The 17,095-nt window shown below is 43.0% G+C and overlaps 1 protein-coding gene across 2 annotated transcripts in view; it reads right to left on the bottom strand.

Moving 5' to 3' along the window:
• Positions 1 to 17,095, bottom strand: part of espn (espin) — a 110,738-nt gene that overhangs the window by 3,578 nt on the left and 90,065 nt on the right. For both annotated transcript variants that reach the window (XM_041846058.2, XM_045207172.1), the window contains 3 exons: positions 6,317 to 6,396; positions 6,139 to 6,147; positions 5,944 to 5,955 (listed from right to left, as the gene is read on the bottom strand). In XM_041846058.2, the coding sequence (XP_041701992.2) occupies positions 5,944 to 5,955; positions 6,139 to 6,147; positions 6,317 to 6,396 (101 nt within the window). The remainder of the gene's footprint in view (positions 1 to 5,943; positions 5,956 to 6,138; positions 6,148 to 6,316; positions 6,397 to 17,095) is intronic.

Raw genomic sequence — 17,095 nt, 5'->3', positions numbered from 1 at the left:
ATGGTGTAATTTATAAATACAGTACCAGTCAAAAGTTTGGACACACCTACTCATTACAGGGTTTTTCTTTATTTTTACTATTTTCTACATTGTAGAATAATAGTGAAGACATCAAAACTAGGAAATAACACATATGGAATCATGTAGTAACCAAAAAAGTGTTAAATAAATCAAAATATATTTTATATTTGAGATTCTTCAAAGTAGCCACCCTTTGCCTTGATGACAGCTTTGCACACTCTTGGCATTCTCTCAACCAGCTTCATGAGGTAGTCACCTGGAATGCATTTCAATTAACTGGTGTGGCTTGTTAAAAGTTAATTTGTGGAATTTCTTTCCTTCTTAATGCGTGTTACGGATACAGGTATCCTGTATGTGTTTTTCCTCTCCTTCTGCCCTAATCACAGGTGTCCTTTGTGTTCCTGATTGGTGGTCGTTGGGGTGTCCCACCTGTCCGACATCCGTTTGTCTGCTGATTGCTGAGGTGGACCAATCAGTGGACATTCCTCTGCATTGCACCACCTGTTTCTGGTTTTTCACTCACATCACACATCCCATTGTTTTAAAAGCCAGTCAGTTATGTGTGCTGACAGAGACTCTTTTCGTTTGTGAGTATGGATACTGTGGTGTCCTGTTTTTTGTGTACTCACGCATTTGCTGTTTACTCTATATGGTAACTATGTTGTGTGTTCCTGGGAAAAGGGGGATTTAGCAAGTTTCCCTTGGGCATACATTACCCGTAGAAAGAACATTGTCTAAAAACACTAGTTAGACCTGAGCGGACCACCCACTGTATTTTTGTATGGTTAGCAGTAGCTTAGCGGTTCTTGAGGCAGGCAAGATCAGTTTAGGGTTTTTTGTACATTATTGTTTCATTCCTTGGGTCCTGCTCAGCCCTTTTTCCCAAACCTTTACCGTGTGTTCATAATAAACATTTTGTGTTTGACGGTAGCTTATGGTTGTCGGTGTATTTTTGTTCTCACTGTTTCCGTGTCACTATTCTAATTTGCATGAGTTATGTTACGGGTCTCTTGTCCATCCACCCTAGACTTTTAAAGCCACGGGGTTCGTAACAATGTGTTTGAGCCAAACAGTTGTGTTGTGACATGGTAGGGGTGGTATACAGAAGATAGCCCTATTTGGTAAAAGACCAAGTCCATATTATGGCAAGAACAGCTCAAATAAGCAAAGAGAAACGACAGTCCATCATTACTTCAAGACATGAAGGTCAGTCGCAAAAAACATCAAGCGCTATGATGAAACTGGCTCTCATGAGGACCTCCACAGGAAAGGAAGACCCAGAGTTACCTCTGCTGCAGAAGATAAGTTCATAAGAGTTAACTGCACCTCAGATTGCAGCCCAAATAAATGCTTCACAGAGTTCAAGTAACAGACACATCTCAACATCAACTGCATGAATCAGGCCTTCATGGTCGAATTGCTGCAAAGAAACCACTACTAAAGGACACCAATAAGAAGAGACTTGCTTTGGCCAAAAAACACGAGCAATGGACATTAGACCGGTGGAAATCTGTCCATTGGTCTGGAGAGTCCAAATGTGATATTTTTGGTTCCAACCTCCGTGTCTTTGTGAGACGCAGAGTAGGTGAATGGATGATCTCCGCATGTGTGGTTCCCACCTTGAAGCATGGAGGAGGTGGTGTGATGGTGTGGGGGTGCTTTGCTGGTGACACTGTCAGTGATTTATTTAGAATTCAAGGCACACTTAACCAGCATGGCTACAACAGCATTCTGCAGCGATAAGCCATCCCATCTGGTTTGGGCTTAGTGGGACTATCATTTGTTTTTCAACAGGACAATGACCCAACACACCTCCAGGCTGTGTAAGGGTTATTTGACCAAGAAGGAGAGTGATGGAGTGCTGCATCAGATGACCTGGCCTCCACAATCCCCCGACCTCAACCCAATTGAGATGGTTTGGGATGAGTTGGACCGCAGAGTGAAGGAAAAACAGCCAACAAGTGCTCCGCATATGTGGGAACTCCTTCAAGACTGTTGGAAAAGCATTCCCCATGAAGCTGGTTGAGAAAATGCCAAGAGTGTGCAAAGCTGTCATCAAGGCAAAGGGTGGCTACTTTGAAGAATCTCAAATATATTTTGATTTGTTTAACACTTGTTTGGTTACATGATTCCATATGTGTTATTTCATTGTTTTGATGTCTTCACTATTATTCTACAATGTAGAAAATAGTAAAAAATAAAGAAACCCTGGAATGAGTAGGTGTTCAAACTTTTGACTGGTACTGTACATACCAGGTACAGTTGAAGTTGGACGTTTACCTACACCTTAGCCAAATTCATTTCAACTCAGTTTTTCACAATTCCTGACATTTAATGCTAGTAAAAATTCCCTGTCTTAGGTCAGTTAGGATCACCACTTTATTTTAAGAATGTGAAATGTCAGAATAATAGTAGAGAGAATGATTTATTTCAGCTTTTATTTATTTCATCACATTCCCAGTGGGTCAGAAGTTTACATACACTCAATTAGTATTTGGTAGCATTGCCTTTAAATTGTTTAACTTGGGTCAAATGTTTCGGGTAACCTTCCACAAGCTTCCCACAATAAGTTGGGTGAATTTTAGCCCATTCCTCCTGACAGAGCTGGTGTAACTGAGTCAGGTTTGTAGGCCTCCTTGCTCGCAGACGCTTTTTCAGTTCTGCCCACAAATCTTCTATACGATTGAGGTCAGGGCTTTGTGATGGCCACTCCAATACCTTGACTTTGTTGTCCTTAAGCCATTTTGCCACAACTTTGGAGGTATGCTTGGGGTCATTTTCCATTTGGAAGACCCATTTGCGACCAAACTTTAACTTCCTGACTGATGTCTTGAGATGTTGCTTCAATATATCCACAATTTTCCTTCCTCATGATGCCATATATTTTGTGAAGTGCACCAGTCCCTCCTGCAGCAAAGCACCCCCACAGCATGATGCTGCCACCCCCGTGCTTCACGGTTGGATGGTGTTCTTCGGCTTGTAAGCTACCCCATTTTTCCTCCAAACATAACAATGGTCATTATGGCCAAACAGTTCTATTTTTGTTTCATCAGACCAGAGGACATTATACCAAAAATTACGATCTTTGTCCCCATGTGCAGTTGCAAACCGTAGTCTGGCTTTTTTATGGCGGTTTTGGAGCAGTGGCTTCTTCCTTGCTGAGCGGCCTTTCAGGTTATGTCGATATAGGACTCGTTTTACAGTGGATATAGATACTTTTGTACCTGTTTCCTCCAGCATCTTCTCAAGGTCCTTTGCTGTTGTTCTGGGATTGATTTGCATGAACGCACCAAAGTACGTTCATTTCTAGGAGACAGAACGCGTCTCCTTCCTGAGCGGTATGACGGCTGCATGGTCCCATGGTGTTTATACTTGCGTACTATTGTTTGTACAGATGAACGTGGTACCTCCAGGTGTTTGGAAATTGCTCCCAAGGATGAACCAGACTTGTGGAGGTCTACAATTTTTTTCCTGAGGTCTTGGCTGATTTCTTTTGATTTTCCCATGATGTCAAGCAAAGAGGCACTGAGTTTGAAGGTAGGCCTTGAAATACATCCACAGGTACACCTCCAATTGACTCAAATGATGTCAATTAGCCTATCAGAAGCTTCTAAAGCCATCATTTTCTGGAATTTTCCAAGCTGTTTAAAGGCACAGTCAACTTAGTGTACAGTGGGGAGAACAAGTATTTGATACACTGCCGATTTTGCAGGTTTTCCTACTTACAAAGCATGTAGAGGTCTGTAATTTTTATCATAGGTACACTTCAACTGTGAGAGACGGAATCTAAAACAAAAATCCAGAAAATTACATTGTATGATTTTTAAGTAATTCATTTGCATTTTATTGCATGACATAAGTATTTGATCACCTACCAACCAGTAAGAATTCCGGCTCTCACAGACCTGTTAGTTTTTCTTTAAGAAGCCCTCCTGTTCTCCACTCATTACCTGTATTAACTGCACCTGTTTGAACTCGTTACCTGTATAAAAGACACCTGTCCACACACTCAATCAAACAGACTCCAACCTCTCCACAATGGCCAAGACCAGAGAGCTGTGTAAGGACATCAGGGATACAATTTTAGACCTGCACAAGGCTGGGATGGGCTACAGGACAATAGGCAAGCAGCTTGGTGAGAAGGCAACAACCGTTGGCGCAATTATTAGAAAATGGAAGAAGTTCAAGATGACGGTCAATCACCCTCGGTCTGGGGCTCCATGCAAGATCTCACCTCGTGGGGCATCAATGATCATGAGGAAGTTGAGGGATCAGCCCAGAACTACACAGCAGGACCTAATCAATGACCTGAAGAGAGCTGGGACCACAGTCTCAAAGAAAACCATTAGTAACACACTACGCCGTCATGGATTAAAATCCAGCAGCGCACGCAAGGTCCCCCTGCTCAAGCCAGCGCATGTCCAGGCCCGTCTGAAGTTTGCCAATGACCATCTGGATGATCCAGAGGAGGAATGGCAGAAGGTCATGTGGTCTGATGAGACAAAAATATAGCTTTTTGGTCTAAACTCCACTCGCCGTGTTTGGAGGAAGAAGAAGGATGAGTACAACCGCAAGAACACCATCCCAACCGTGAATCATGGAGGTGGAAACATCATTCTCTGGGGATGCTTTTCTGCAAAGGGGACAGGACTACTGCACCGTATTGAGGGGAGGATGGATGGGGCCATGTATCGCGAGATCTTGGCCAACAACCTCCTTCCCTCAGTAAGAGCATTGAAGATGGGTCGTGGCTGGGTCTTCCAACATGACAACGACCTGAAACACACAGCCAGGGCAACTAAGGAGTGGCTCCGTAAGAAGCATCTAAAGGTCCTGGAGTGGCCTAGCCAGTCTCCAGACCTGAACCCAATAGAAAATCCTTGGAGGGAGCTGAAAGTCCGTATTGCCCAGCGACAGCCCCGAAACCTGAAGAATCTGGAGAAGATCTGTATGGAGGAGTGGGCCAAAATCCCTGCTGCAGTGTGTGCAAACCTGGTCAAGACCTACAGGAAACGTATGATCTCTGTAATTGCAAACAAAGGTTTCTGTACCAAATATTAAGTTCTGCTTTTCTGATGTATCAAATACTTATGTCATGCAATAAAATGCAAATTAATTACTTAAAAATCATACAATGTAATTTTCTGGATTTTTGTTTTAGATTCCGTCTCTCACAGTTGAAGTGTACCTATGATAAAAATTACAGACCTCTACATGCTTTGTAAGTAGGAAAAGCTGCAAAATCGGCAGTGTATCAAATACTTGTTCTCCCCACTGTATGTAAACTTCTGACCCACTGGAATTGTGATACAGTGAATTATAAGCGAAATAATCTGTCTGATAACAATTGTAGGAAAAATGACTTGTGTCATGCACAAAGTAGATGTCCTAACCGACTTGCCAAAACTATAGTTTGTTAACAAGAAATTTGTGGAGTGGTTGAAAAACGAGTTTTAATGTCTCTAACCCAAGTGTATGTAAACTTCCGACTTCAACTGTAAATAGATTTATGCCTTATGGATGTTTTAACTATAGCTTTTATGCATGTGTGGTATTTAATGGAGCAGGATCGATGACTTAGTGAACTAACTCTGATCAACAATCAGCAATGACTGATTGCCCTATTGTATCAAAAAGGCAGCAACATTTGAGGGCTGACATCTGTGTATAGGAGTCAATAATGCCATGCCTGCCTCTAGTTGATCAATTTTAGATGGAGTCTTTTCAGAATATTGATGAGAGTTTGACTGCTTCATGAAATAACTGCAGGTATAGAGGATGTATCAAATTCTGGGTATTATGCTAGTACAACTACTGACCAGCAGATGGAAACCTTGATCTCAAATTCATATAACTTTTCAGTCCATGTGAAACCAAAATGCCAAATGGCATCAATGATAATAACAAATATTTATTTCTTACCTTTTTTGCTCCCTGCCCGACCCGGAGAAGATAAGCACAAAGGGGAATTTAAGTAATTACAGTATTAATGCATTCAAAATGTTACATCACTTAATGACTACAGGAAATAATGCATTGTGGTTACAGTAGGTAGCTAGCTATATACTCTAAACATTTCAGGATCTACATGACTTGCAAATTTTAGAATCAACCCACCCAACTGAACTTGAGGTGGGGAAAAGACAGAAAAAAAGAAATAAAACATTAACCAGACAGACATTAACAACCAGAGAAATTGACATAAGTGAGGACAAATCAGAGAGTGGAGTGACAGTGGAGACCCCGAGGGCTCCTGATTGGAGGAATGGGACGAGTAGCGTCGCCTCTCACTCACTTCTCTTCATCAAGCTTTTTCTTCATGATGTCCCTTCGCCACGCTGGCATGGATGCCAGGCGCGCCGCCTCCTCGTCCACCTGCAGAGGACCAAATACACAGGGGCCAACTCTGTCACAATGGGGCCCCACTGGTAACACTGTCCCTGCCCATCTCCAACTCCACTACTACAGTCATCCCTTTAGCCTCCCAGGAACTGAGACTTTCCCATCCTTTCTTGTTTCTATGATGTAGCTCACAAAGGTGAAGCACCTGATTGGATTAAGCATCAAATTCATCTCCAGCACCACCACAACATCAACATATGTGAAAATGGCACGTTTCAATGTTTTGTAGTAAAACAAGATACAGGAAGATAAGTGTTTCCAATGACGTCAGTGTGCATCATGTGATTTTAACTAATTATGAGTAGGCATTGCCTACTAATTGGTTGATGATGTCATTGGAAACACATATCTTTCTCTATCTTTTTGACTATGAAACATAGAAACGCGCCATTTTCACATACGTTGATGTTGGGGTGGTGCTGGAGATGAATATGCAGTTGAAATGTTTTAAAATGTCCCTTTAAGCATTTATATTGTATAGAGCAGACCTGGCTTCGAATACTATTTGAAATCATTTCAAATATATTATCTGGGCTTGATTGTGCTTGCCTGGCGCAAGGTAACCAATAGAGTAGTCGCAAAACTGCAAACCCCACCCATCTGGCACTCCAGACAGGCTAAAGAGTTTTCAAATAGTATTTGAGCCCAGGTCTAGTATAAAGACCCTATCAGCCAGACTGCGGCATAGAGAGACACATTTTTAAGTCACTGAAACCCAGCTCATTGCAGTGCACGCACACAGAGGTGTGTACACACACACTACCTGAAACCTGACGACTCCCCTCTTTCAGGTCGTAATTGGAGGCGGGGCTGAGAGGGGGGCCATCTTGGATTTCTAATCTTCACCTAGCTACAGATCTATTACACCCCCCGGGAATTATAGAATGGGGGGTGGGGGAGAGTCATTTGATAGACATGCAAGGAAAGAGAGACAAAGCCAGTTTAATGTTACCAATACAACAGGATCCATTCTAGATTTACATGGCTGGATACTAATTGCATCACATCAGAATAGGCGTATAGCGCGCAATTTCGGGATGCATCGATGCAAACACACCTGGAGGAGTAACAAGAACTATTGCTGTTTAGGGGATGCCTGAAAATTCCTCTAATTCCGTAAAAATAAATATTGTCATATTTAACTTGCAACGGTCATCAAAATTGTTACCGTTTAAAAAAGTATTCTAATAAATGCAACAGTTGGTGAATGGATGAAGTTACTAGTAACGTTAGCGGGGAAAAACAACAAGCACAAGCAAGAGTATGAAAGAGTCGCAGGAGTAAAATGAAAGCAATCAATCCAGCGAGATTTAAGATTAAATTTTGCACCCCTCAAAACACAGGAACTAGATGGCGGACAAAGACAGATCCTCAGGTGGGCGGGGCATGCGCATTGCTAATTTAACCTATGTTTAGACATTATCCTTCATGTTGATAAGCATTGCTCCTGAGGTAATCCTATGAATTTATTGGCAGCAGAGATCAATACTGTGTCTTACCGTAGATTCGTCTGAGCTGAGCTTGGTAAGTTATTGGACTCTGGTCCTTTGAACATGGTGTACTTCTTGCAATGATAAAATATGGGCATATTTAGAGAAGAGGTGAAATAGAAAACCCCAATTGATCAAATCCACACACACACAGCCTCATACCTACTCACTAATTTAATAATTTTCCTCCCCTTACAGTGGCTTGCGAAAGTATTCACCCCCTTGGCATTTTTTTTTTTTGGGGGGGGGGGTTGTTGTATCATTTGATATACACAATATGCCTACCACATTGAAAATGCAAAATATTTTTTTTCGTGAAACAAACAAGAAATAAGACAAAAAAAACAGAACTTGAGCGTGCATAACTATTCACCCCCCCAGTCAATACTTTGCAGAGCCACCTTTTGCAGCAATTACAGCTGCAAGTCTCTTGGGGTATGTCTCTATAAGCTTGGCACATCTAGCCACTGGGATTTTTGCCCATTCTTCAAGGCAAAACTGCTCCAGCTCCTTCAAGTTGGATGGGTTCCGCTGGTGTACAGCAATCTTTAAGTCATACCACAGATTCTCAATTGGATTGAGGTCTGGGCTTTGACTAGGCCATTCCAAGACATTTAAATGTTTCCCCTTAAACCACTCGAGTGTTGCTTTAGCAGTAAGCTTAGGGTCATTGTCCTGCTGGAAGGTGAACCGTCCCAGTCTCAAATCTCTGGAAGACTGAAACAGGTATCCCTCAAGCATTTCCCTGTATTTAGCGCCATCCATCATTCCTTTCAATTCTGACCAGTTTCCCAGTCCCTGCCGATGAAAAACATCCTCACAGCATGATGCTGCCACCATCATGCTTCACTGTGGGGATGGTGTTCTCGGGGTGATGAGAGGTGTTGGGTTTGCGCCAGACATAGCGTTTTCCTTGATGGCCAAAAATATCAATTTTAGTCTCATCTGACCAGAGTACCTTCTTCCATATGTTTGGGGAGTCTCCCACATGGCTTTTGGCGAACACCAAACGTGTTTGCTTATTTTTTTCTTTAAGCAATGGCTTTTTTCTGGCCACTCTTCCGTAAAGCCCAGCTCTGTGGAGTGTACGTCTTAAAGTGGTCCTTTGGACAGATACTCCAATCTCCGCTGTGGAGCTCTGCAGCTCCTTCAGGGTTATCTTTGGTCTCTTTGTTACCTCTCTGATTAATGCCCTCCTTGCCTGGTCCGTGAGTGTCGGTGGGCGGCCCTCTCTTGGCAGGTTTGTTGTGGTGCCATATTCTTTCAATTTTTTTATAATGGATTTAAATGGTGCTCCGTGGGATGTTCAAAGTTTCTGATATTTTTTTTATAACCCAACCTTGATCTGTACTTCTCCACAACTTTGTCCCTGACCTGTTTGGAGAGCTCCTTGGTCTTCATGGTGCCCCTTGCTTAGTGGTGTTGCAGACTCTGGGGCCTTTCAGAACAGGTGTATATATATACTGAGATCATGTGACAGATCATGTGACACTTAGATTGCACACAGGTGGACTTTATTTAACTAATTATGTGACTTCTGAAGGTAATTGGTTGCACCAGATCTTATTTAGGGGCTTCATAGCAAAGGGGGTGAATACATATGCACGCACCACTTTTCCGTTATTAATTCTTTAGAATTTTTTGAAACAAGTTATTTTTTTCATTTCACTTCACCAATTTTGACTATTTTGTGTATATCCATTACATGAAATCCAAATAAAAATCCATTTAAATTACAGGTTGTAATGCAACAAAATAGGAAAAACGCCAAGGGGGATGAATACTTTTGCAAGGCACTGTATATCTCTGGGTTGATTTTCAAAAGCAGATGGACTCAATTTAGCTCACCAGGTAGGATTTGTACATTAGGACTGATGGAATGATCCCAAAAGTGAAAACCACACCAACCCGATGCACTGGGTGAGTTATATTGAGCACACCTAGCAACTCATGCAATCATTGGCCATAGGACTTTGACATTAAGTTAAAACTACTGGACAGGGACAGGGTTTACTTGAAATGTAATGTGACATTTGCCCATCTCCTCCATCTCAATCATTTACAATGAACAAAAATATAAACTCAACATGTAAAGTGTAGGTCCCATGTTTCATGAGCTGAAATAAAAGATCCCAGAAATGTTCCATATGCACAAATGGCTTATTTCTCTCAAATGTTTTGCACAAATATGTTTACATCCCTGTTTGTGAGCATTTGATCATTTTCCAAGATAATCCATCCACCTGACAGGTGTGGCATATCAATAAGCTGATTAAACAGCATGCTCATTACACATGTGCACCTTGTGCTGGGGACAATAAAAGGCCACTATAAAATATGCAGTTTTGTCACACAACACAATGCCACAGATGTCTCAAGTTTGATGGAGTGTGCAATTGGCATTGTGACTGCAGAAATGCCAGAGAATTGAATGTTTATTTCTCTACCATAAACTGCCTCCATTGTCGTTTTAGAGGATTTGGCAGTATGTCCAACCGGCCTCACAACCGCAGACAAGGTGTACCCACGCCAGCCCAGGACCTCCACATCCGGCTTCTTCACCTCATCTGAGACCAGCCACCCGGTCAGCTGATGAAACTGTGGGTTTGCACAACCGAATAATTTCTGCACAAACTGTCAGAAACAGTCTCAGGTAAGCTCATCGACTTCAGTGGGCAAATGCTTACCTTCGATGGCCACTGGCATGCTGGTGAAGTGTGCTCTTCATGGATGAATCCCGGTTTCAACTCTACCGGGCAGATGGCAGACAGAGTGTACGGTGTCGTGTGGGCGAGCGGTTTACGGATGTCAACGTGGTGAACAGAGTGCCCCATGGTGGGGTTATGGTATGGGCAGGCATAAGCTACGGACAACGAACACAATTGCATTTTATCGATGGCAATTTGAATGCACAGAGATACCGTGATGAGATCCTGAGGCCCATTGTCATGCCATTCATCCGCCGCCATCACCTCATGTTTCTGCATGATGATGCACAGCCCCATGTCGCAAGGATCTGTACACAATTCCTGGATAATGAAAATGTCCCAGTTCTTCCATGGCCTGCATACTCACCAGACATGTCACCCATTGAGCATGTTTGGGATGCTCTGGATCAATGTGTACGACAGCGTGTTCCAGTTCCCACCAATATCCAGCAAACTTTCGAACAGCCATTGAAGAGGAGTGGGACAACATTCCACAGGCCACAATCAACAGCCTGATCAACTCTATGCGAAGGAGGTGTCGTGCTGCATGAGGCATATGGTAGTCACACCAGATACTGACTGGTTTTCTGATCCACACACCTACCTTTTTTTTAAGGTATCAGTGACCAACAGATGCATATCTGTATTCCCAGTCATGTGAAATCCATAGATTAAGTCCTAATGAATGTATTTCAATTGACTGATTTCCTTATATGAACTGTAACGTAGTAAAATCTTTGAAATTGTTGCATGTTGCATTTAGATTTTTGTTCAGTGTAAGTTGACAATCTTTCTATCCAAATGAATAATCAATATTTGTCTGGGGGGCCGGTGTTTGCGTTGATAAATTGCCTTAGATAACAGTCTGTTGGGTTTCCGGACATCTAGACAGTACCCTCAGTCTCAACCATGTCTACAGTCTACAATCTTGACGCCATCCTGTACTCAAATCTATGTATAGACCTATTGCTATGGTTACCACAAGACGAGAGTGCCTCCCACCTCGGATTGATTGGTTTAAAGTAGATCAGAAGTCGTCCACTGTAAGGAGTAACCTACTTGTGGCTTCAGAATAAGCCACCACTCACTAGCATGACAGCAGGTGACAGTAAGAGGGTTACTAGCCCAGGGGGGCGGAATTTAATCTGGACATGAGGGGCGAAGAGAAAACGCTATGACAAAATGTGTCTTTGCTGCCATGGCTGTCTGTCGCAGTAGAGGAATAAATGTTGGTTGACAAATTTAGAAATACCCACATCGACTGGCTGCCTTGTTATGTGTACTGGTGTAGTACTCTAGTAGGGCGAAAAGAGGCACAATCTTTATTTAAAGCGCACTATACTCTTACTCAATTTAGGCTTATTGCACGGACCAAATTTGACTAGGCTAATTGGGAATGGGAGCTTTGCATGACCTTTTAAACGGCAGTAGAGAACCAATCAGGGGATTCTTGAAAAGCAAGTTTTATGTTTCAGGCAAAAATATTAGACTGTTGATCGTTAATGACAAAAGCACGTAAATGTCACAATCGGCAACATCTGGGGGTAATTAAGGCAGGTGCTACATGTAGGTGCTACACATCGATCAGATATATATATATGTTTTGTGTAGAAAATACATGGTCCTCTGTCATGTAAAAAAAAAAAATCAGCTCATGAATTTTACTTTGACCTGCTAAACAAAGCATAAAAATGTCAAACAAATCAAGCAAAAACATACCTACTCAAACTTTATTGATAAGAACAAATTCTGTAACAAATGAAAAAAATCCAGAAACACATCTAAATGCAAAACAGTTTGAATAATAAATCATCAAAAGGTATAAACTGCAATCAATGCAATATCTATATAAAAGTGTGAAGATATACTGTATATATTCTTACTCTACCCCATGCATTATCAACAATCCGAAGGATTTAAGAATGAAAATTAAATCTGGTGACCGAATTATTTGCTGATATATCAGCATGTGAAAGTGTTGATGCAAAACAATATTGTAACAAAAGCATAATCCATTTCCATTGAATACAGACCCTGCTATCATCAACATGCTGCTAATCTGTACTGAAAGGTGTGCATTGTATACATCCTGATAAGGTCACAGGCTGGGGGAAAATGATAGCATGTGAGCCATTGAGTAACCCGTAACACTTAAACCCAACACTGGAGACCTACTGTACATTCCTTGCCTTTGAGCTCATGCAACAACTAGTGCGTCAAGCATTATGTGTGAGACTGAGGACAAGGAATATATGGCTCTGATCTGGTTATCAATTTGTAGAAGCTAAAGTGATCATAATTCTTGAATATGAAGCTATTATTCATAATCAAGAATTGTATATGTAAGAGTAAGGCTTGATAGTCAATTGTGACTGTAGAGTTTTAAGGGAATATTTGTCAAATCTATATAATGAGTCCAACCTACTGTATGTGTGTCTGCTTAATGACAGCATAGGGTATCTCATGTAGAAGTTTTACTAATAACTAATAAAGGTGAAACAGCATACACCCTAAAAATGCACTAGTATAAATATCATTAGAATGTCACTTATGCCAAGGGTGCAGTTTCTTGGGGGGTCAGGGGCACCTCGCACAACTCTTCTCTACAGTATGACATTATGTTACATACAGTAGGTTGCATTATGTCCAAATGGACTTGCTTAAGTATAACATGTTATATTACGTTTTGATGATAAACCACCTCACACACCACATTCTCCAACTTTAGGGTCTGTCTTTGGATATCAAAGAACTACCGTTGTAAAACAATAACAGATAAGAAACTTTAAATTAAAAATATTTGTTCCGAAGACTATTTAGAATTCAGGGAATCATTGCAGGAAGCACATTTAGAGCACTCCCTCTTCTACTGTATCATTACATCTGATAGTTTTTTCATATCAGTGGTGGACAAGACAAAGTGATTTGACTGCCGGACATCCAATCACAGGCTGGATGCTCCTTTCCTTACTGAAACCATGTCACATTTCCTTGTGTTATCTGAGGCCTCAAGGCTAAAACACAGACTAGCTTTCTCTCCCTAGCATATTCCACGTAGGAGGTTAGTTTCCTTGACACTTTCCCTCGTGGCTTTGCTGCCTGCTTTATCCAAGCATGTTTAGCCTAACACTTGTGTGTAAAGAGTATTCCACATATCCTCTGCTTATCTCTGATGGTCAGATATCAAACAGTTCAGCTTCCTTTTCCTTCCAGAAGGCAAAGCTGCGCTCAATATATCTGCTGATCTCCTCATTGCTGAACTCTTTCAGTTCGTAGATCAGTTTGATTGAGTCTTCATTGGGCTCTTCTCTGTGCGGAGGTTCATATAGGGGTGTGACTATGGTGACTTGAAGTGGAGCAGGTGCAATGTCCTGCGTCACACCCTTCCCTATATTCTGTACTGTGGTCTCAGTTGTCACAACCTGGACTACTGAGTCTTGCAAAGCCTCCTGAACAGTATCCTGCCCAGTTTTCTGCGCAGAATCCTGCACATATGTTTGAACTGTGTCTTTTGGAACACTCTCTTGTGCTACACTTTCAGGTTTCACAGCATCCTGCATAGGCCCATTCATTGGACTCAGTTCAGAAGGGTTCACATCTGCCTGAACAGTGTCCTCCACTGCACTCTGCTCTGCATGGTTAATGCAGTCCTGAGCAGTAAGCTGGACACTATCCTGTACAACAGTCAAAGGCAAATACAGGTTTGGTTCCGGGGCAGGCAACGGCTCCTGGACTGGCACTACCGGCACGTCAGGAGCAATTGAAAGTAGCGAGGCGGTCATCATTCCTCCCCCGTCCGCAGAGTCACCAAAGGACTTTTGCTTAATGTCTTCAAAGCTGTCCCCCCAGTCCCGCTTCCCTTGCTCAATCTCCTCCATGACCTCGCGGTGGAACTGGCGAATCAGCTCCCAGCTGTAGCTGCCGAGGCGGTCAAACATCTCGTAGCACAGTAGGTGGCGGAACTTGCGCTCGCTGCGCGACATGCTCATCTCTAGGAGTTGGAAGTAGCCCAGCATAAAGAGGTCTAGGGTCAGGGTCTCATAGCTGACCAGTGCTCCATTAACGTGCGGCAGGAAGTGCTCCGGCCAGTAGATCATCTGGGCCCGACTGAGCCGGCGGATCTGGCGCGTGGGCACCTGGCTCATGATGGTCCTCCAGTGGCCAATCAGGTTCCCGACCACTTGCCTGGACTTCATGAACAGGAGTGTTTTGTCGTCCTCACTCGGTATGTCTCCGTCCAGATCAGCGGTGAACCGGTTATAGTCGTCCAGACCCACCCCTAGACTTCCCCGTCTGCCTGTGTACTTTGGCCTGTAGGACTCTGAGAGGGTGTACTTTCTCCAGTGTTCTAGGAACAAGAAGACGATCCGCTCCTTCCTCATCTCGATGCACTCCTGGACGTAGCTCATGTCCGTCTGCACCTCCAGGCTCCGCGTCAGCTGCTCGTGGTTCAGTATAGGGTCTGTAGACAGAACCTGGTTGAACTGATCTGACTCAGGGATCACTTCGGAAGACTGGTATGTAAGAGGAGCATGAGATGATATGATTAGAGGTTCCTCCACCAGAGGCAGAGATTCCTGGACTGGAGGAAGGACTCCGTTGTTAGGGGACTGGAGGGCCTCTGCAGGGGAACACGGGACCTCGTCCTCCTGAATCGGCTCGGGGCGATAACTGGACTCGCTCACCACAGGGAGGGACCTCTTGCGCTTGTACACCCGGTTCGTTTTGTCGTCGGCAAACTGGAACTGGTTCTGAATCTCATAGTTGGCCTTCAGGTTCTTCACAGAGACACCACACTGCTTGATCTCCTTCTCCACCTCCTCCCTGGTGGAGAACGACTGGGATCGTCCAATGACCCCAGTGGCAATGGACACTGCTGGGGTCATCTGGCCCATCCTATTGTTACTCGCTTCCTCCTGAGCGTATCCGGGAGATATCAAATCCAAGATGTCTATCGTCTTGCCTCCCAGGGTGGCCAGGAGAATAGCCATGCTCTTGAGCAGCGTTGAGATTTTGCTGCACCAGGCTGGTAGATCTTCCGCTTGCCCGTGAACTTGCTTGGGGTTGATGTAGAAGTGCTCCTGGTTGAGGGCGGCAGACACGGGAAGGAGTTGTTGAAGCTCTCGCTCCAACTCTTCCAGTTCCTTTTCCACCTCCGTCACCTTGTGCATGACCTGCAAGTTCTCGATTTGCTTCTCAATGCGGATGAGGTCGTCCTCCATCATCAGCTCTCCGAAGGGGCCCAGGATGGCATTGTGGACGTGAGAGTAGTGCCACTCCTGAGGCTGGTAGTGTCCACTGGCCGCAAACTAGATCAGAGGTCAAGGGACAGCAAAGAACAACAGAAAAGAGGGGGGAAGGGGGGAAGTTCCTTCAGCTTGCACTTCCTGGCGTACTGTTAACACACGGCGCATGTTCATACTTCCTCGTCACACAGGATTTACATGGATTTAGTGGTGCAATGGCACTGCCTCAGTACAAGCTTCATAACTCCTAGATTAGCTGTGAGTCAGGGCAGAGGCTACTCCTTTATGAAAGCAGGGTGGAAAAATCCTCAGCGCACAACTGCTGGCTGAATATGGTTGGGTGTATGGGTTCACTTTATTTGGAGGTCTGCTTTTAAACTGCTTATAATTAATTATTTAATAGTTTAACTATTAGTTAACAGTTTGTAAATCATTCAATATTATTTGTATATGAATAAATCAATTATGACAGAGAGGATCAGGCTTATACATGTATCTATTTAATTTAAATGGTTAACAAACTATGTAATTAATGGTTATAAGCTGTTTACAAGCAGACCTTCAAATAGAATGTTCAAGTTTGATGTCATGATTAAAAAAAGTTCACTATTCTGTTTTGATCATTGGAGCAAATTAATTATTCTCTTTCCTAGTTAGTATTTCATTATAATTGTGTGAGAATAGGGTTGTTTTATAAATCACTATTGGTTTTATAAGGAGTTTTAATAGGCTTATCCATAGCAAAAAAGAAACCCACAGAAGCATCCTCAAAGAAGTAGATAACGTGGAGTGAGTGGATGGACATTGAGCTAGTGTGAATAGGCCTTGCATCACACCACTGAATCAGCATGTAACGACTTAGAGCTGCACTGCTCCATCTCCGAGTACTAGCCACACTGTGAAGCCGTCAGCCAGATCCTACTGCATGTCAGGCTTTTAAACGGGCTAGTATTGGAATGGGCACCGTAGCCTGTAAGTATCCATTTCACCACACTCTGCAGGGCCTGGGTTCAGCACAAAACTCAAGTAAAATAAAAAAGAATGCATGCATTTGTTGTGACCCATGAACTCAATATACCAAAGCAGGATATACAGTATCTGCATGGCCTGGTGGAAGGGCTACAATTACATTCAGCATCATTTAGATAGTACTCATACATTCGGAAATGGTTATATCAGCATACCATGTATGGGTTCTTCATGGACTTAAAAATAATTAAGGCATCTG

The sequence above is a fragment of the Coregonus clupeaformis genome, chromosome 24 (genome assembly GCF_020615455.1).
Source record: "Coregonus clupeaformis isolate EN_2021a chromosome 24, ASM2061545v1, whole genome shotgun sequence".
Classification (NCBI taxonomy): domain Eukaryota; kingdom Metazoa; phylum Chordata; class Actinopteri; order Salmoniformes; family Salmonidae; genus Coregonus; species Coregonus clupeaformis.
The sequence above is the reverse complement of the archived record's forward strand: the minus strand, read 5'-3'. Positions and strand labels throughout refer to the sequence as shown.